The 16,670-nt window shown below is 46.4% G+C and overlaps 1 protein-coding gene across 2 annotated transcripts in view; it reads left to right on the top strand.

Annotated features, from left to right (window-relative positions):
- PEX14 (peroxisomal biogenesis factor 14) overlaps positions 1–16,670 on the top strand; it is a 137,527-nt gene that overhangs the window by 10,833 nt on the left and 110,024 nt on the right. For both annotated transcript variants that reach the window (XM_031962878.1, XM_031962877.1), the window contains exon 2: positions 1,402–1,449. In XM_031962878.1, the coding sequence (XP_031818738.1) occupies positions 1,402–1,449 (48 nt within the window). The remainder of the gene's footprint in view (positions 1–1,401; positions 1,450–16,670) is intronic.

Here is a 16,670-nt window from a genome sequence, read left to right as displayed (position 1 = left end):
CGTCTCCTTTGTCTGTGTTTGTGTGTTGTTAGTTCTTGTTTCATCCCTAAAGTGTCAATCCATTGAAAGAAGGGATTGCATTTTTTTGGCCTTTATTTGTAATTCCATTGCTTAAAACAGAGTTTGTACATAGGAAGTGTTCAATAAATGCCTGTTGACGTGATTTGGGTGGATCTAAAGTTGTGGTCAGCTCTAAAGGTCAGCTAAACAGGAACTGGGATTGGTTCTGGGGTCATGGGAGATGGTCATTGGAGTTTATTATGTAGAGAAGGGATCTGTTCAGTTGTTGAGGGACATTGTTGTTCAGTCAGTTCAGTTGTGTCTGACTCTTTGTGACCCCATTTGGGGTTTTCTTGGCAAAGAAACCTTCTCCAGACCATTTTACAGATGAAAGAACTGAGGCACACAGAGAGGAAGTGACTTGCCTGAGTCACATGGGTAAGAAGTGTCTGAGGCTGGATTTGAACTTCTGTCTTCCTGATTCCAGGCCTGGTGTGCTCCCCAGTGCACCACCTCGCTGCTCTGATGTATTCAGACCAATTCCTTTCAGAAGAGATGGGATTGACCAGGGGAATGGAGGCAGGGGACCAAGCAGGGGGTTACTGCTGTGGCTCAGGCAGGCGTCAGTGTCCCGTAGGTTATGTGATCACTGTTGTCTCCATTTTACAGGTGGGGAAACTGAAGCACAGTGGTTGGGATGCGTTGCTGAGGTCAGAGTAGCAAGGGCCTGAATTCTGGCCTTGGGCCCTGGCTCCCTGTGCAGCCCCCTCTGGGTTGTCTGTGTTCTTCTCCAAGCCCTCCCCTTCCTTCTGTGCCTTGGCCCTCGGGACAGAGGGTTTGGGGAGGGTTTGGGGAGGGCGCAGCTGGGCAGGGGGGAGGATGTGGTGCCCCTGGGCTATGGAGGCGGCTCCTGCCCTGCTGGTGGCAGGTCATTGGAGGAGCCTGGGGCAGCAGCAGCGATGGATCCTGGCCCCTCGGTCTTGGCGGCGTGCTGGGCTCCCCAGCCCCATGGGGGAGCTTTTGACCAAGGGGGGCAGGCCTGGAGCCTGGCAGAGGGCTGGTGCTGCTGGAGCGGGCCAGATCCTGCCTGCCTCCGGCTGAGCTGTAGGCGGCTGGGGCCCTCTGGTGGCCAAAGCCCGCGCTTCTAGAGTCCTTGGAGCCGGGTCAGCAGGGAGGAGAGATGGTGGGCCCCCAGGCCTGGCCCAGGGTCGCCAAGGAGAGGCATGGGGGGGGGAGAGCCCCGACCTGAGCCAGGAGGTGGGGCTGCCGGCCTTCCATCCCCTGTACCCCTGGGGTTCCCAGGTCAGGCTGCCCTGGAGGGCCTGTGTTCCCCGTATTACATACAGGGGTGTCCAGTGGGGGGCACTGTCATCTCACGTTTGTCTTTCTTTTTCTTCGCAGCCCGGCTCTACCCCGGAAAACGAAAATGTGGTGCCTCGGAAACCCCTTGTGAGTCCCCAAGATGGGTATTATTTTGTTTTAAATAATGTGTTCCCTTTTGGTTCTAAACCTGTGATCTTGTGAATTCACCTGTTCCGCGAGCTTTTTAAAAAGTGGTATTGTAACCCTGATGCACTTTTGTAGTAGTTCTAAAGGCTTGGGGAACCTTCCCAGTCCATGGCCTCTGACCTCTAACCTCCCCCTGCTTCCGTGCTAGAGTGGGGAGGGCGGCAGCGGGCTCTGGGCTCTGCTCCTTTGAGTGTTTGTTGGCAGGGAGACCAGTTGTCCCAGAAGCCCCTGCGGTGTGCTTGCTGGTGGCTGTTGTGTTAGCAGCTTCCGAGGCACCAGCTCGGCTCTTTGCCCTCCCAGGTTGTCTGTGATCTCCCCCGGCAGTATGGCCATGGTGCGGGCCAGGCTGCCTTCCTGTTAGGCCCAGGTGGCCATTCTTTATTCCCTGGGCATTTTCACCAGGCCATCTGTAAGCTTCTCTCCAGCCTGGGAAAGGCTGGGGAAGACCGGGCTCTTTCCTCAGTGCTGCAGATGCAGTGGGCTTCCTGCAGTTGGGGTGCCAGCTGCTCGTGGTCCCCTTCCTCCCTGTGCAGTTAATGTCTGGCTGTCTTGCTCCGTGTGCTCTGTGCTCCCCTCCCGGAGGGCGGGGACGGCCTCCGTTACCTTTGCATCCCCCGCACCTGCTGTATCACTTTGTCCATAGTAGACAATTGGGGGGCAGGGTGGGAGTGGGGAGCCCTTGGGAGGGTGTCCACACCTTCCACGTGCTCTCCGCAACTTCCTCATCTCTTCTTCCTCCCCTCAGGCTTTTGTTCATGCCGTTCCCTCTGTCCGAGATAGCTCCCTCCTTTCGCTCGCTCCTGGAGAGTGTGTCCTGGATGCCAGCTCTTCTACAAAGCCTTCCTTGATCCCCCCCAGCAATGATCTTCCCCTCAGACTTCACTCAGTACTTGTTTGTACCTCTGTAATGAACCTGGGGATCATTGGTCATGATCTGTGTCTATATTCAGAGATAACTATAGAATCCATGAGGACTGGGACCATGGCCTTTGTCAATCTGTATTCTCCTTAACCAGATGCTCTCAGAATCAGATCATGTTCCAGGAAAAGGTGGAGGTGCTTACTCTGTGGGGTGCCTTCCTGTTTGGGGTGTACAGCATAGAGTCCGTGGCCTTCTGTCCTGAGAAGGTGGTACAGTGCCCGGCCCGGCCTGGCCCTCAGCGGCATCCACACAGGCTCTCATCCCGTCTGTTGGGAGGGTCCTGTGTCCAAGGACCTCCTTTAGAGGAGGAGACCTCTGCAGGAGCCCTGGGTTTGTCCACAGGATCCGCCCCAACTTCGATGGGTCGTGCTGGACAAGCCTGAATGCAGCTTATCTTTTTTATTAACTTCTTGAGCTTTTGGGTTTTTATTTGGATCTGTGATGTCATCAAAGCAAGGAGCTCCTGGAACAGAAGCTTCCTCCACTCATGCAGATCAGCAACTTGTGCTGCGCTGAAAGTCTTAAAGCTGCTGGTGCAGCAAGAGCTTCCGTGACTTGTCCAGGTCACACAGCCTGCGTGTGTCAGGGACGAGGCCTTTGGTCTTTCCGACTCCAAGAGCAGCCCTTATGCCTCTGTGCCTCCTGGGATGGGGCATCCTTTGGGAGTAAAGGTAGTCAGGACCCCACTCTCTGCTGTAACAGAACTTAGAGCTTAGTCAGGGGCCCAGAGGATGGGGATGCACATCTACATTTGTCTAGAACTTTATAGATTTTGACATTGACCTTGTGTTGCCCTCCCAGCTGTCCCATGATGTAGGGGATGCAAGGATTATCTTTTTCTTCTTCTTCTTTTTTTTTTTTTTTGTTGAGGCAATCGGGGTTAAGTGACTTGCCCAGGGTCACAGAGCCAGAAGTGTTAAGTGTCTGAGGCCAGATTTGAACTCAGGTCCTCCTGACTTCAGGGCTGATGCTCAATCACTGCACCATCCGGCTGCCCCTATTATCTTCTTTTTAGAGATGAGGAGCTTGAGATTGAGAGGAGTGCCCTAGTGGTGGGACGTGAATCTACTATGCCAGGCTGCCCTCTGATTGCCTGTAGAACATGAGAAGGGCACTGAAGATATTCACCATAAGGTGCTGTTGGGATTGTTCTTTTGGGAAAGCAGATAGCTCCAAACGTTTCTGTTCAACAGATTCATCCCTGATTTGGATAACAAACAGCAGATTTGTAGACAACTTGGAGCAGATGAGGCTAACTAACAGTGGGAAACCGAGAAGATTTTGGTGGAACAGAAGGATGGACCAAATCCAACCAAAGAGATTCACTGGGGATAAACATAAACAAACGCCTTTGCTCTGGGATGACTAGACCACAGTTCATGTGAACAAGGCCCTCCCTTGCCGGAAGAATAATCAAGAGAAGGACTTAGCAGAGAAAAAAGAAATTGTGAAAGGGATTTAGAAGGCTCTTGGAAGTCTAGGCTTGAATTTGAGGTGACATTTCGAAGGACTTGAAGGTGTTGAACTGAAGGAGGAGGAGGAGGGAAAGGAGGACTTGAGCTGTGGAAGAAGAAAAACTTAAGAAGATATTTGGTAAATAGAGTAAGCACTTAAGAAGGGAATAGCAGGAGGTGGATATGTTTATCCAAAGTGCCCCTCAGATTGAAAGCATGATTGCTGAACTGTTGGAGATGCCCACAGGCAGTTTGCTGCAGCCGTTCTCCCAGGGAACTGATAGTCCAAACAATGAGGACTGAAGACTGAGAATCTCACACCTAGGAAATTTGGAGAGCAGGGAAATATTGCAGTGACCTGCAAGGAGTATGGGATAGTTCCGATTCTGTTTCTGTACAGCCAGGCATCGAAAGCACAAGCTGATTTTCCTTGTCTTACCTCACATGAGCTCTCAAGGAGAAGGAAACATCCTTTGAGTTCAAGAATGGCTTAAACTTGAAAATATAGAGGGGAAAGAGAAATAGAGGCAGTTGTGACCTGTGTCAAGAGGGCAAAAGATTGAAGCGTGAGACACACAAAAAGAGAGGAGAAGGGGAGAATGAATGAACTCCTAAAGCTAAGGATCAGGGAGGCTCTTCCAGAAGGGAGGATTTGGCTGTGGGTGCCTGGGGACTCTATGGGAGAGATCCTTCACCAAGACTCAGGGACCCACTTAGCTCATATGTCAGTAACTAGTAACAACTCTTAAAAAATATTGTCTTGTGCGGGGCATGTATCCAAGACATGACAGAAAACCTTCCATTCTTTCCCACTTCTACTCATTTTCTGTGGACACAAAGAGTACCAACCAAAGCAATCATTGGAGACAGAAGTCTGGAACATGAAGGCCTGGGTGGTGCTTTCATGATAACAAGGGCTTTAGACAACAGAGTCAGATTTGGGAAGAAAAGAGCTGATTAACAAGATGATCTCAGAAAATTGAATTAGTGTTCCTGGACTATGCTTTAAAATATTAAGAATGACAGCTTCCTGGCACCTGACAGAACGTGGTCAGAATTCTTCGCCTACAGTCTTATAAATCTAATCCAAAGGGGGAAGAGCAAAGTGCTTCTGGATTTATTAACTAAGGTAGATATTGTTATGGAGAATAGTTATCATTATAGGAAGAATGGCTGTAGATAGAGTCTGCAGTTCATAGAAGGCAAAAATCCAAGAAAATAACTAGTAAGAAAATCTGCTGTTCCAGATGCATATACACATTCACGAAATATGGGTGGCTAGCTGGAAGGGCTAGAGATGTTAAAATGAAGAAGATAGGCTTAATTTCATAGGTATGATTGAAACTGGGTAACAAGGGACTTGGAATGTGTGGGATGACAAAAGAAACGATAGGTCTTCGATATGAATGCTGGAATAGAAACGTATGGTGTCTACACAAGGAAGGAAATCCAGGCATCAGAGCAAGGAAGCATGGTACATTCTATGTGAGTAAAGATCATTGAAGACGGAAACAAAACTGTCGTTCTCTCATTGGAGTTATAGACCGCCTACCTGGAAGAAATGAGTCTGGATCAGAAGCATGGCAGAGAGGCCGGATAGAGTGGTGATGGGAACTTTAGTTATGTGGACGTTTGCTGGCATCCTTTTTCTGCCAAGTAACTAATGATTTCTTGACTTTCGTTAATCATAAGTTCATCCTTTCCAAGTTAGTGGGACCAACAAGGGAAAATCCTGTCTTGGATCTAATTCTCATCAGATGTATTAAAAGATCCTCTTGTTGGTGTGGAAATGACAGGAATCTTGAGAAGTGAACATTCCATCTTAAAATCATGAAAGAGGAGAGAAAAGCTGGACATAGTTTAGTGTGCACCCTGGATATTTTAATAGGACACATTTCAAAGGAACCCATGCTATAAACTTCTGCCCGGAAAGTCATTCCAGGAAGAAAGCGCTCAGGAATAAAATTCTGAAGACAAAGTTTTGATGAGGAGGAAAAAGAGATGCTTGAGGAGCTATATGTGGATGCATATGAAATTCTCTAACTAGTTCAGATTTAAAGAAGGCATGCTAAGAAGAAAGCAAGTAATGGAGGGTGAGTATAAAACCATGGTATGGTATTGTAAAACTAGCATCCACAGTGTTGGAGCTCCATGGACCGAGACTCGTGAGCAAAGAGAAGGATAATGAAAATCGTTTTCTTCTTTTTTTAGCTTTATCAGTTTGGAGACCTGGTCTGCTGCAGGAGAGCTACTTCAGGGGGAAGGATGATGGTCATGGACAATGGAGAGGAGGCAGAACTGCTCAGTTCGTACTTTGCTTCTGTTTTCTCTGCTGAGGAGAAATGACTAATAGGGAAAGGATAGCCGAAAAGAAGGGGAGCTAGTAAGAGCTCCTTGCTGTTGTCTTTTATGACTCTTGAGTCACCTGGACTTGGTGAAATTCATTCCTGGCTACTGAAAGAAATGGAATATGGGGTTGCTAAACCCTCGTCAGTGATTTTGAAGATTGGTAAATGGAAGCGGTGACACAGAATTGGAGATGGACACATGGCCTGATCTTCAAAAAAGTGAAGCATACCGACGCTGTGGCCTAGTTAGCTACCAGTGAGCCTGGCTTTAGTTACTGGCAAAATTTGTGGGATAGTGAGCCCCAAGAGCAGTGTGGCTGCTTGAAGCAGGTCTTACCAGGTTAGTTTACCTAGACTTGTTACTTGTGGGAAAGAAGGAAGCTTGTAATGGAGAACCCCAAAGATCTGTCCTTGGCCATGCTACTTCAGATTTGTATCAATGACTAGAAAAAGGCACATGTGGGCAGCTACTATGGTGGTGGATGGATGGAAGCAAGACCCCAAAAGATCTCCATGGGCTGTAATGTTGAGACAGATCTAAGAAGGTGAAATTTGCTGGGGGGAAAATGTTTAGTCTAACGTTTATTAATGCGAGGTGGAGAAGTATAGTTAGACAGATTTCATCTGGGAACTACGTGTTCCATGAGCCAGCAGTGTCACATGGCTTTCCCCAAACTTGGGCAGTCTCTAACTGAACTTAGAGAGGCATGATGTCCAAGGTGGTGGTTCTGCAGTAGTGCACCTTTGTCAGACTGGATCTAAAGTGTTGTGCCCCCTTGGGAGCCTGGCACCTGAACGAGATTTTCGGACTGTGCTGTGGAAGACACGCAAGATACCAGAGATGTTTAACCTAGAGAAGAAATGAGAATCGGGCTGTTGTGGAGGAAGGGCTGGAGCTTGTTCTACAGAGCCGGGAGCAGGGACGTTGTCTGTGGGGTAAAAGAGGCTAGTCCAGAAAGTTTGGGCAGAGAAAAGCCTATGAGCTTTGCCACGGTCCCTGAATGGAGTGGGATGTCTGGAGAGGTGCCGATGCTTTCCAAGAAGGGCCGCTGGTTGGTTGTTTGTCGGGCCCATCCGGCTTGGACTAGATCCCCTCTTGGGTACCCGCCGAGCTGGGATCCTCACCCGGGACTAGGGAGTGGCTTGGGGGGAGAATCAGCGGGAGTGGACGCAGCAGCCTAACCAGTGACCGCTCCCTCAGGAGGTCTACCGTGGAGCAGCCCTGCCAGTGTCAGGCCTGGTTTAGGCAGGCTGTTGGCAATCTGGAGCATGCGCACAAGAGGCTAATTGACTAATGGAGACCTGGAAGCCGTTCCACATGAGGACTGGGGGAAGGAAGCAGGGAAGTTTCACCAGCTTGTGTTAGGAGGGCAGGCCTGAGGAAGGCTGTCATAAATAAAACCTTCGCTTTGTTCACCTTGGCTCTTGGAAGGAGGGGAGGAATTTGCCTGGAGGCAGATGGCAGTTCTGTGTGAGGAGAGAGTCCCCAGCAATTGTCTGAGCCCTGGAGGGGTCCTTGGAGCCACCTGGAACCCAACAAGCGGTGGCTCCTCAGAGGAGTCCAAAGGCAGAAGGGAAGGATTTGCCGCAGGATGTTGGTGAGCTGGGGCTAAGCCTGGCCTGGGACGCCAAGAAAGATTGCCAACACTTGCAGCCCACGAGGGGTTCCCGGAACGCATGAATCGTCAAGAGTGTGCCGAGGATGGCCGGTGGCAGAGGCTGGTGGCTCTGGGGACTCCTCTCTGGGGACGGGCTGAGCCCCCTCCGCTCAGACTTCTCTCCCAGGCCGTGCCTTGTGTCAAGAGAAGTTGCCCGTGCTCCTGAGGACGCACCCTCTCCCTGCATCTCTGCTCTTCTCCCGCTTTCCTTTCATGGCTCTTTTCTTGCTGCTCTCGGCATCTACCCAGGGTTTGGTTTTATTTTTATTTCTTTCTTTTCCAGGAGGCTCTGAGCAGCCTTCAAACCCTAGTAGTCTGTGATCGTCCAGAGTTCAGACTCACTCTCTCCAGGCCAACTCCACAATTACCTTATATTTAATTAATATTTTTTTTCCCCTCTTTACATACTTACTGCATAATTGCTCAGAGGAAAGAAAACACATAGCAGCAATTTATATATATATAAAAAAAAAACAATAATTAAAAAAACCCCCGAAATAAACTCCCATCTCATTGCGGCTGATCCTGTGAGTTGGGTAATTAGGGCCCTATTAAAAGGTGGACCCTTTCTTCTTCCCCCCTTTTTTTTATTATTAATTTTTTTATATTAAACTCCCACAGTCTCTCAGTCATGTCCTTATTGCTTTTGGCCCAGCATTTGCAGAAGCCTGATTAAATGAGGGCACTGGCAGTGTTGGCTAGCCCTCTGTGAGCTGCTGCTACCTCTCGGGATGCTGCCTTCTGGAACCCAGGGATTCCAAGGGAAGTTGATAGGCAGAGAGTCCAGTGGGCTGGGATGGCAGACTGCCCAGGAAGAGCTAAGACTCGAGGGCTGGTGGGGAGCAGAGGATGCAAGAAGCAGCTAGGAGAGGGCTGGGGCTGTGCGGGAGGCCCACGTGGCAGCTGGCAGGGTAGCTCGTGCTGAGGGGCTGCTCAGGGAGCAGGGCCCTGCAGGGTGCCAGGCTTTGGAGGTCCAGCTAGAGCTGAGCCAGGCCTGTACTCTGGTGAGGATCATGCCTTATGTCAACGAACAAGCATTTATTAAGCGCTTATGCTGGGTTAAGATACCAAGACAGATGGAAGCACAGTCTGCTCTCCAGGAGTGCCTGCTCTGAGATGGGAGACGTGCAAACAGCCAAGAGAACATCTCTGAGGGAACAAGCACCAGCAGTGGTGGGGACCAGGAAAGGCTCCTTGTGGGGGGGGGGGGAGAAGGAGAGACGGCATTCCGTGCCAGGGGCAGCCAGGAGAAGGTGGCCAGCAGGGGTCACCTGGGAGGAACCGCCAGGAGGCCAGGGTCTCTGGGCTTTGGAGCAAAATGGGAAAGACACCAGGGGGCCAGGGTAGGAAGGACCTTCCAAGCCAAACAGAGGAGTTTTATTGGATCCTGGAGGAAATAGGGAGTCCCTAGAGTTTGTTGTTTTTTAAATTGAAAGCTGCTTCTAAAGAATTAATTTCTTCAGTTTTTATATCATTTACATTTTTCCATTTCCTTTCTCCCAGGGAGCCACTTCATCTAACAAATAATTTTTTTTTAAAGAAAGAAAAAGGAAGAAGGGGGAAAATTAGTATGACGGCTCTGGAAATGCATGTAGTGTTTTACACTTATGAATAGGCAGTTAGCTGAGCCAGTGGATGGAATGATGAGTCTGGGCTCAGGAAGAGCAGTGTTCAAATCTAGACTCATACCAGCTTTATGACCTTGGGCAAGCCACTTAATCTCACTTAAGCCTCAGTTACTTCATCTGTAAAATGGGGATCATGATAGCACCTACCTCCCAGAGTGGTTTTGAGATAATATGTGTAAAGTACATAGTGCAATTTCTTGTATATAGCAAGTGCTTAATAAGTCCTTCCTCCCTTTTCTCTCTTAATTTTCTTCTCTCTCTCTTTCTCTCCTGCAAAATAGTTGGAGGAGAAGAGATTCCTTTTTCTTTCTTGAGACCACATTGTTCTTTGTAATTTTGCAACATTCACTTTTGTGGTTGTTTCTTCATTGTGGTCATTATGCAGATTGTTTGCCTTGGCTCTGCTTAGTTCCCTCTGTACCAGTTTATGTTGATCTGTTTGTGCTTATACCAGTCATGCGCATTACCTTTATGTACCACATTTGTTTCACCATTCTCCAGTTTATCTACTTTGTTTCCAGTTCTTTGCTACCATAGAAAGTGTTGCTATAATTACTTTGGTGTATTGGGGGACTTTCTTGTGTTAGTGATCTCCTTGGTGCATGTGCTTAGTGAAATCTCCGAGTTAAATGGTATTGACATTTTAGTTACTTTATTTGCCCAATTCTAAATTTCTTTCTAAATTGGTTTTACTGGTTCATAGTTCCATCCACAATGCACAACTCTACCTGCCTTCCTACAATTCCCCTACCATTGAGTTTAACTAAGTGAGATGGTGACACGGTCCAACTTGTGTTTAGGAAATCACATTAGTAGCTGAATGGAGGTGGGTTGTAGTGGGGAGACTTGGAAGAAGGCAGACCACCAGCAGGCTATTATAGTAACCTAGGAATGAGGATATGAAGGCTTGTTATCAGGGTGGTAACTGTGTCAATGGACAGAGATATTGTGAAGCTAGAAATGAGAAGTTTTGGTTGCAGATTGAATATGAGAGAGAAGTTGAGGATTACATTGAAATTGTGATTTTGGATAATAGTTTGATACCCTTGAGAGTAATAAGGAAGTATAAGAAGGGAGGGCTTGGAGGAAAGGTAATGAGTTTAGTTTTGAACCTAATTGACTTTGAAATGCTTATAGAACATCAGGTTTGAGATATGTAAGAAGCAGTTGGTGAGACTGGGACTTAGGAGAGGTTTTATGTGGATGTGTTTACAGACACACACACACACAACCATGCATATGCATAGAGATGATTACTGAACATAAGAGAGCTGATGAGATCACCAAGAACCTAGGACAGAACCTGGTGGAAACCTGTGGTTACTGGGAATGGTATGAATGAAGGTGCAGCAAAAGAGACTAATGGAGTGGTCAGACAGGTAGGGAGAGACCCAGAGGCGAGCTGTTAGAAAAACCTAGAGAGGAAAAGGTAGCCAGAAGAGAGTGATCAGTAGGTAGTGTTAGAAACTATAGAAGTGTCAAAAAAGATGAGGACTGACAAAAAGTCATTGGATTTGACTATTAAGAGATCAGGGTGACTTTGGAGAGAGCAGTTGCAATTGAATGATGCTGTCAGAAGGCTTAGTAGGGAGTGAGTGGAGGAGTGGAAGCAGTGAATGTAGATGGCTTTCTCCAGTTTACTAAGAGAAAAGGAAGGATGATAGCTAACAGAGGGGGCAGCCAATCTTACTTGATAAATCAAGTGATATTGTTGAGAGTGTTTGTAGGTACCAATTATGGAGCCATTGGTTAGAGATTGTGCATTAGGACAAGTGAGGGGGTAACAGTCTGTTGGAGAATATGGGATGCGAAGACATCAAGCATATCTGTAGATGGATTTACCTTGGTAAGGAGAAGAGTCATCTCTTCATGAAAGACGAGTGAAGGAGGATATATAATGGTGGAGTCCAAGTGGTGTGGGATGAAGAGGAAGAGGGAAGAAGAGGGAGCTCTCAGTAAAAATAGCCTTTCTTTTTCCAGTAAAATGTGCTTTGAGGTTTTTGGTTGAAGGTGGGAGATAATGTGAGAGCCTTGGGGAGTAACGAAAACTTTTGTAAAGCTGTCCCTCCAGTAAGTGAAAGAGCCTGTCTCTTAGGGAGTAGAAGCACTGCTTTGTTTCATTGAGGGCCAGTTGAGATTACATAAAGTAACTGTTATGGATCCAGGCAGGATGGCTTTTTAACTTTCTTCAGCTTTGTTCAGCAGCACAAAGAGGATGATGTCATGAGAATAAATCAAGGTTGGGGTTTAGCAAGGTATGATCAACAGCAAGACAAGGGAACAGAGGATTTGAGCCGAGAAAAAGTGTCAAATTGAACTCAGTCACCAGGAGGTTGATAGAACAGGCAGAGAATATAGCTGTTGCATGGGTGATGACTTGAAAAAGAATTGAGAGATGGAGAGATTGGAGATAATGGTAAGGGTTATGTTCCTTGAACAGGGTGATCTTATTGAGTACAGAAGACCTGTGGGAGATGATTTCATTTTTTTGTACTTATGTTGTTGGTGCCTAGCATAGTGCCTGGCTCTTTTATTATTTGTTTTATTGATCAGATGATTCATTGAACTAGAAACTTCAGCCCTTCTGCTTCCATTTATTGGTGTAAGCCACTTCTTTGTTCCTGGAATGAATTATTCACACTTTTCTGACTGTTGGATATGTCTTCAAAACTTTAGTACAGGTTCAACTTGCACGAAGTCTTCCCTACTGGATGTGATCCCTTCCTTCCTTGGTCTCTCATCCCTTTCTTTTGAAACTTTGCCGCGTTCTTGTTGCTTTTTAAAAAAATATTAAATAATCTTTTTTTCAGTCAGCAAAAAGTCCACCTTCTGTCCTTTTCCCAACTTTGTCTACACCTCATTGAAAAACAAAGGAAAATAAAATTGCTATTACATATGCGTTTATGTATTCATCCATACCCCCCCCCCCCCACACATATATGGGTAGATAGTCAAATAAAACAAATTTCCACATTGGCCATGTTAAAAAATACGTCTTATGCATTCTGAGCCTTTGACCTATCAGGAAGGTAGGCAGCATGTTTTATCATGAGTCTTCTTAAATTATGGTAGGATATTATGTTTATTGGAGTTCCAAAGTCTTTCAGAATTATTTGTCATTACAGTTTTGTACTTGTATACACTGTTCTGCTCATTTCATTCTGCATCAATTCATATAAGTTTTCCCAGGTTCCTTTGAAACCATCACTTTCATCATTTCTTACAACATAAGTAGTATTCCATCACATTTATATGCAATAATTTGTCTTGCCATTCTTTGGATGATGGCCACTCCCCTCATATTTCAGTCCTTTGACACCTCAAAAAGAGCTATAAATATTTTCATACATTCTGAGAGTTTATTTTGCGTAGGACCAATTCCCTTTTCTCCCTTCTTCCCTTTCCTTCCTATTCTCCTGTTGAATGAGATATTATTTCTGTATCCATCTGTTTATGGGTATTCTTCCTTCCTTAGAAAAGTTCAGAGGAGAATAAGGTTCCTATGTCAGCTAATCCTCCCACCCCTCTTCCTTGTTTACATAGACTTCTACTTATGTACCCTAATTTGGTAAGATAATTTTGCCTAGCCTCTCCCCGCCTCTCTCCCCACTTTTCCATCCCTTTCCATTCTTCTTTGAAGATCCTAGAGAGAGTGGAACCACTCCCAGGCCTTTTGTCCAATTAGACTATTTTTATAATTCCTGATAATTATAGGGTTGAGACAGATGTTTCATCTCTCCATATTAGGATGTAAGCAATTTATCCTTGTTTGGTCCCTATGAGTATTCATTTATGTTTATCTTTTTATGTTGCTCTTGAATCTTGTGTTTATACTTTATAATTTTTACTTAACTCTGGTCTTTTCATCAGAAATACTTGAAAGTTCTCTGTTTCATTTTTTTGTCTCTAGCATTATATTCAGTTTTGCTGTATCAGCTATTATTGCTTGATTGCTTGTAAGTCTAAATATCCTTTGCTTTCTGGAATATTGTATTCCATGCTCTTTGTTCCTTTTATGTGGCTGCTAAATCTTGTGTAATACTGACTTTGGCTCCTCGCCTTTTGAGTTCTTTCTGTCTGGTTACTTGCAGCATTTTTTTTTTTATCTGAAAGTTCCAGATTTTGTCTTTAATATTCCTAGGACTTTTCATTTGAGATTGCTTTCAGGAGGTGACCAGTGATTTCTTTTTATTTTTACTTTGTCCTCTAGTTCTAAGAGATCTGAGGAGTTTTATGATTTCTTGAAATATGTCTAGCCTGGGTTTTTTTGTTCTTTCAGGTTGTTTAATTCTTAAATTTTCCCCCTTGATCTTTTTTCTAGGCTATTTTATTTGCTATGAGATAACTCACATTTTCTTTTATTCTTTTTAGTCCTTTGACTTTGCTTTAGTATTTCTGTTGTCTCGTGAATTCGTGAAGCTTCTGTTTGGGTCATTCTAATGTTCAGGAGGTTTTTTGCTTAGTTAAGGTTTTGTATCTCTTGTCAGCTTGTTAATTCCTTTTCTAATTCATTCTTCTGTAGCTTTCATTAGTTTCCCAATTTTCCCCTCTAGCACTCTTATTTCATTTATACAAAAATATTTCAAACTTAAAAAACAAATGAATTAATTCTTGCTTATCTCTTTCAGAAATTCTAATTGTGCCCAAACTTTTGTTTTCTTTCCTTCTGGGTTTGTGTCTTGAACATCCCTGGCTCCATATGGTACCACCACCCAGGCTTTTCATGGTGGATTTTTTTGCTTAAATTCTTCCATCCTACTTCCTGCCTTTGAGCTTGATTCCAAGGCCAGATTTTGTATTCCTCCGGAGTAAATGTCTGGACTGGAGCTACTGATGCTTCCCTGGGTTGCTGAGTGTTGTATTGTTCCAGACCCTCAGGGGCAGCTTTTGGGGCATCCAGTGTGCTCTGATCTAGGATAAATTTTGATCAGTGCCCCTCCGTCCCCCACCAGACGTCTGCCACTTCCTAACCTGTCTTTGGGTTTGAGTGACAGGCTGGTAGGCTTATCCCATTTGGAGTTTTAGTAGACAGCAATTGACTCAGACACTGTCAGCTGAGGTTTGGTTTGCCCTTCGTGCCTCGGTTATTCTTCTGCAGACTGCAGATTGGGCACTGAGTTGGAATTGAGACCTCCCTGTGCCCCGGATAGTAAGCTGGACTTTCTCCTTGCTTGGTGTACAACTTCTGTAGCAAAGGTCCCCATCTCAGTCTGCCCTGGAACCAGGGAGAGAGTGCCCTTGTACCTGAGCCCAAGTCAAGTTAGTCCCTTAGGAATGGGAGTCCTCTTCTTGCCCTGGCTGTAGCTTTTCTTGACATTCAGCGCTCCTGGACCTCTCAGTTTGTCTCCCTTTGGATCTGCCTGGGGAAAAATGCTCACTGATTTTCCCTTGGATTTCCTGGTCAGAATTTGGTAGTTCTTTTTTGGGGGGGAGGAGGGGACAGGGGAGGTTGTACTATTTACTGTTTTTCCTTCAGGGGTCTGGTTGGAAGAAAAAATGTTTGTGCTCAAGTCTCTTAGCCCCATAAGGGCCTCCTTTGCTTCAAGGCGCTGGATTATAAATCAAAAGATTATAAATCCTCTAAGGGCAAGACTGCTGACTTTCCACCTTTGAATCCCTCAGCCAAAAACAATAGTCTTTTCATCTTCAGCATCCCACAAGTATATATGGAACCAACTAAAAGCAATGGGTTGTAGTGCAGAGAATCCTGGGGCTGATTCTAGAAAACCTGGGTTTGTAGTTACTACTGATGGGGAAACTGAGGCTGAAGAAATCTATGTGACATGCCTGAAGCAGACAGATAATGAGCATTTGAGGTGGAATTTGAACCCAGAGCTTCTGGCTGGAGAGCCCCAGCTGTGTGCACTAGGCCACATTGCCTTTTCTTTCCCTCCTCTAGGTCTCAGGTTCCTCATTTGTCCATATGGCTTCCAAAGTCCTTGGATTTCATCCTTGCTAGTGTCACAAGGGGAGAGGAAGGATTTGATCCCAGGACTTCAGGTTCACAATTCAGTGTTATTTTTTGTAGAACCATTTGCTCTCACTTTGCCACATTTAGACAAGTTAGAGAGCTCCCTGAGTGAAATCACATCCCTTTGCCTGGTGTCTATGGCCTGAATGGTAGGGTTCTACCAGACCAATGGGCCTCGGGGACCTCCAAGGTCATGTTCTGCCCCTACATCTTACAGGGGCAGAACCTGAGGCCCAGAGAGTATAGCCCTCTTATCCTAAGAAACCCAGGGACAGAATGGCAGAGCTGGGATTTAGAAACAGTCTGCTCAGGATCACGGAGGCAGCATTGGAACTTGGGGTTTCCTGACTCGGAAGCAGTGCCCTTTTCACTGAGCCACCCAGCCTTGTAGGACTTGGGAATGGCTTTGTGGAAAGAGTTGTTAAGGCTGGACCTTGGGAATGGGTTGGATTCAGGGGAGTGGAGAAGAGGGTAGAGCTTTCTGTTGAGGAAGAAAACCCTTTGTCTTCCCCGAATGTGGGCCCCTCAAGCTGCTCCCTTCGTGCAAAGCTGCGGCTGCTCAAGGGTGGGCTGTCTGGGAAAGCCCTAAGGGATAGTAGGTGATGGAGGAGCACTCACGGATTGATTTTGCAAGGGCTTTGGTCACTTCACAAAAAATAGCCAGAGAGTAAGAAACTTGGTTTGGTGGAGATGGGTGGGCGTTTGTGTGTGCGTTGGGGCCGGGAGCTGTGGTTGTTGCACAGAGGAGCGGCCTTGCCCTTTTCTGTGGATCATAAAGCCTGTAACTTTGTGCTGGGCAGCAGCACCTGGGTCTGGCGGCTGAGTGTTGGCCTCTGGCTCCGTGGCTGTGACCAGCTGGGTTCGTTACCTTCCGTGTGGGCCTGGCCCAGTGGAGACGACCACGTGGAGCAGGCTGTACATCAGGCTGTCCTTTGCAAACTCGAGAAACCATAGCCAAAGTGCCTGAGCATGAAGCCCTTTGGCTAAAGTTAGGGCAGCTTGTGGCTCTCGCTCCTGGTCTCCGCCTCAGCCAACCTCGTCCTGCATGAATGAAACACGGAACAGTCTGCACAGTGCCTGGAACTCTGTGGTCTTTCTAGTCCCGTGCGAGTTTTCTGTCAGCCTCTCATGAAGAGCCTTCCTCTTCCAGGTGTGGGAGCACTTACAAATGTGTGCACAC

The sequence above is a fragment of the Sarcophilus harrisii genome, chromosome 3 (genome assembly GCF_902635505.1).
Source record: "Sarcophilus harrisii chromosome 3, mSarHar1.11, whole genome shotgun sequence".
NCBI lineage: Eukaryota > Metazoa > Chordata > Mammalia > Dasyuromorphia > Dasyuridae > Sarcophilus > Sarcophilus harrisii.
This window is presented reverse-complemented; position numbering and strand designations above follow the sequence as displayed.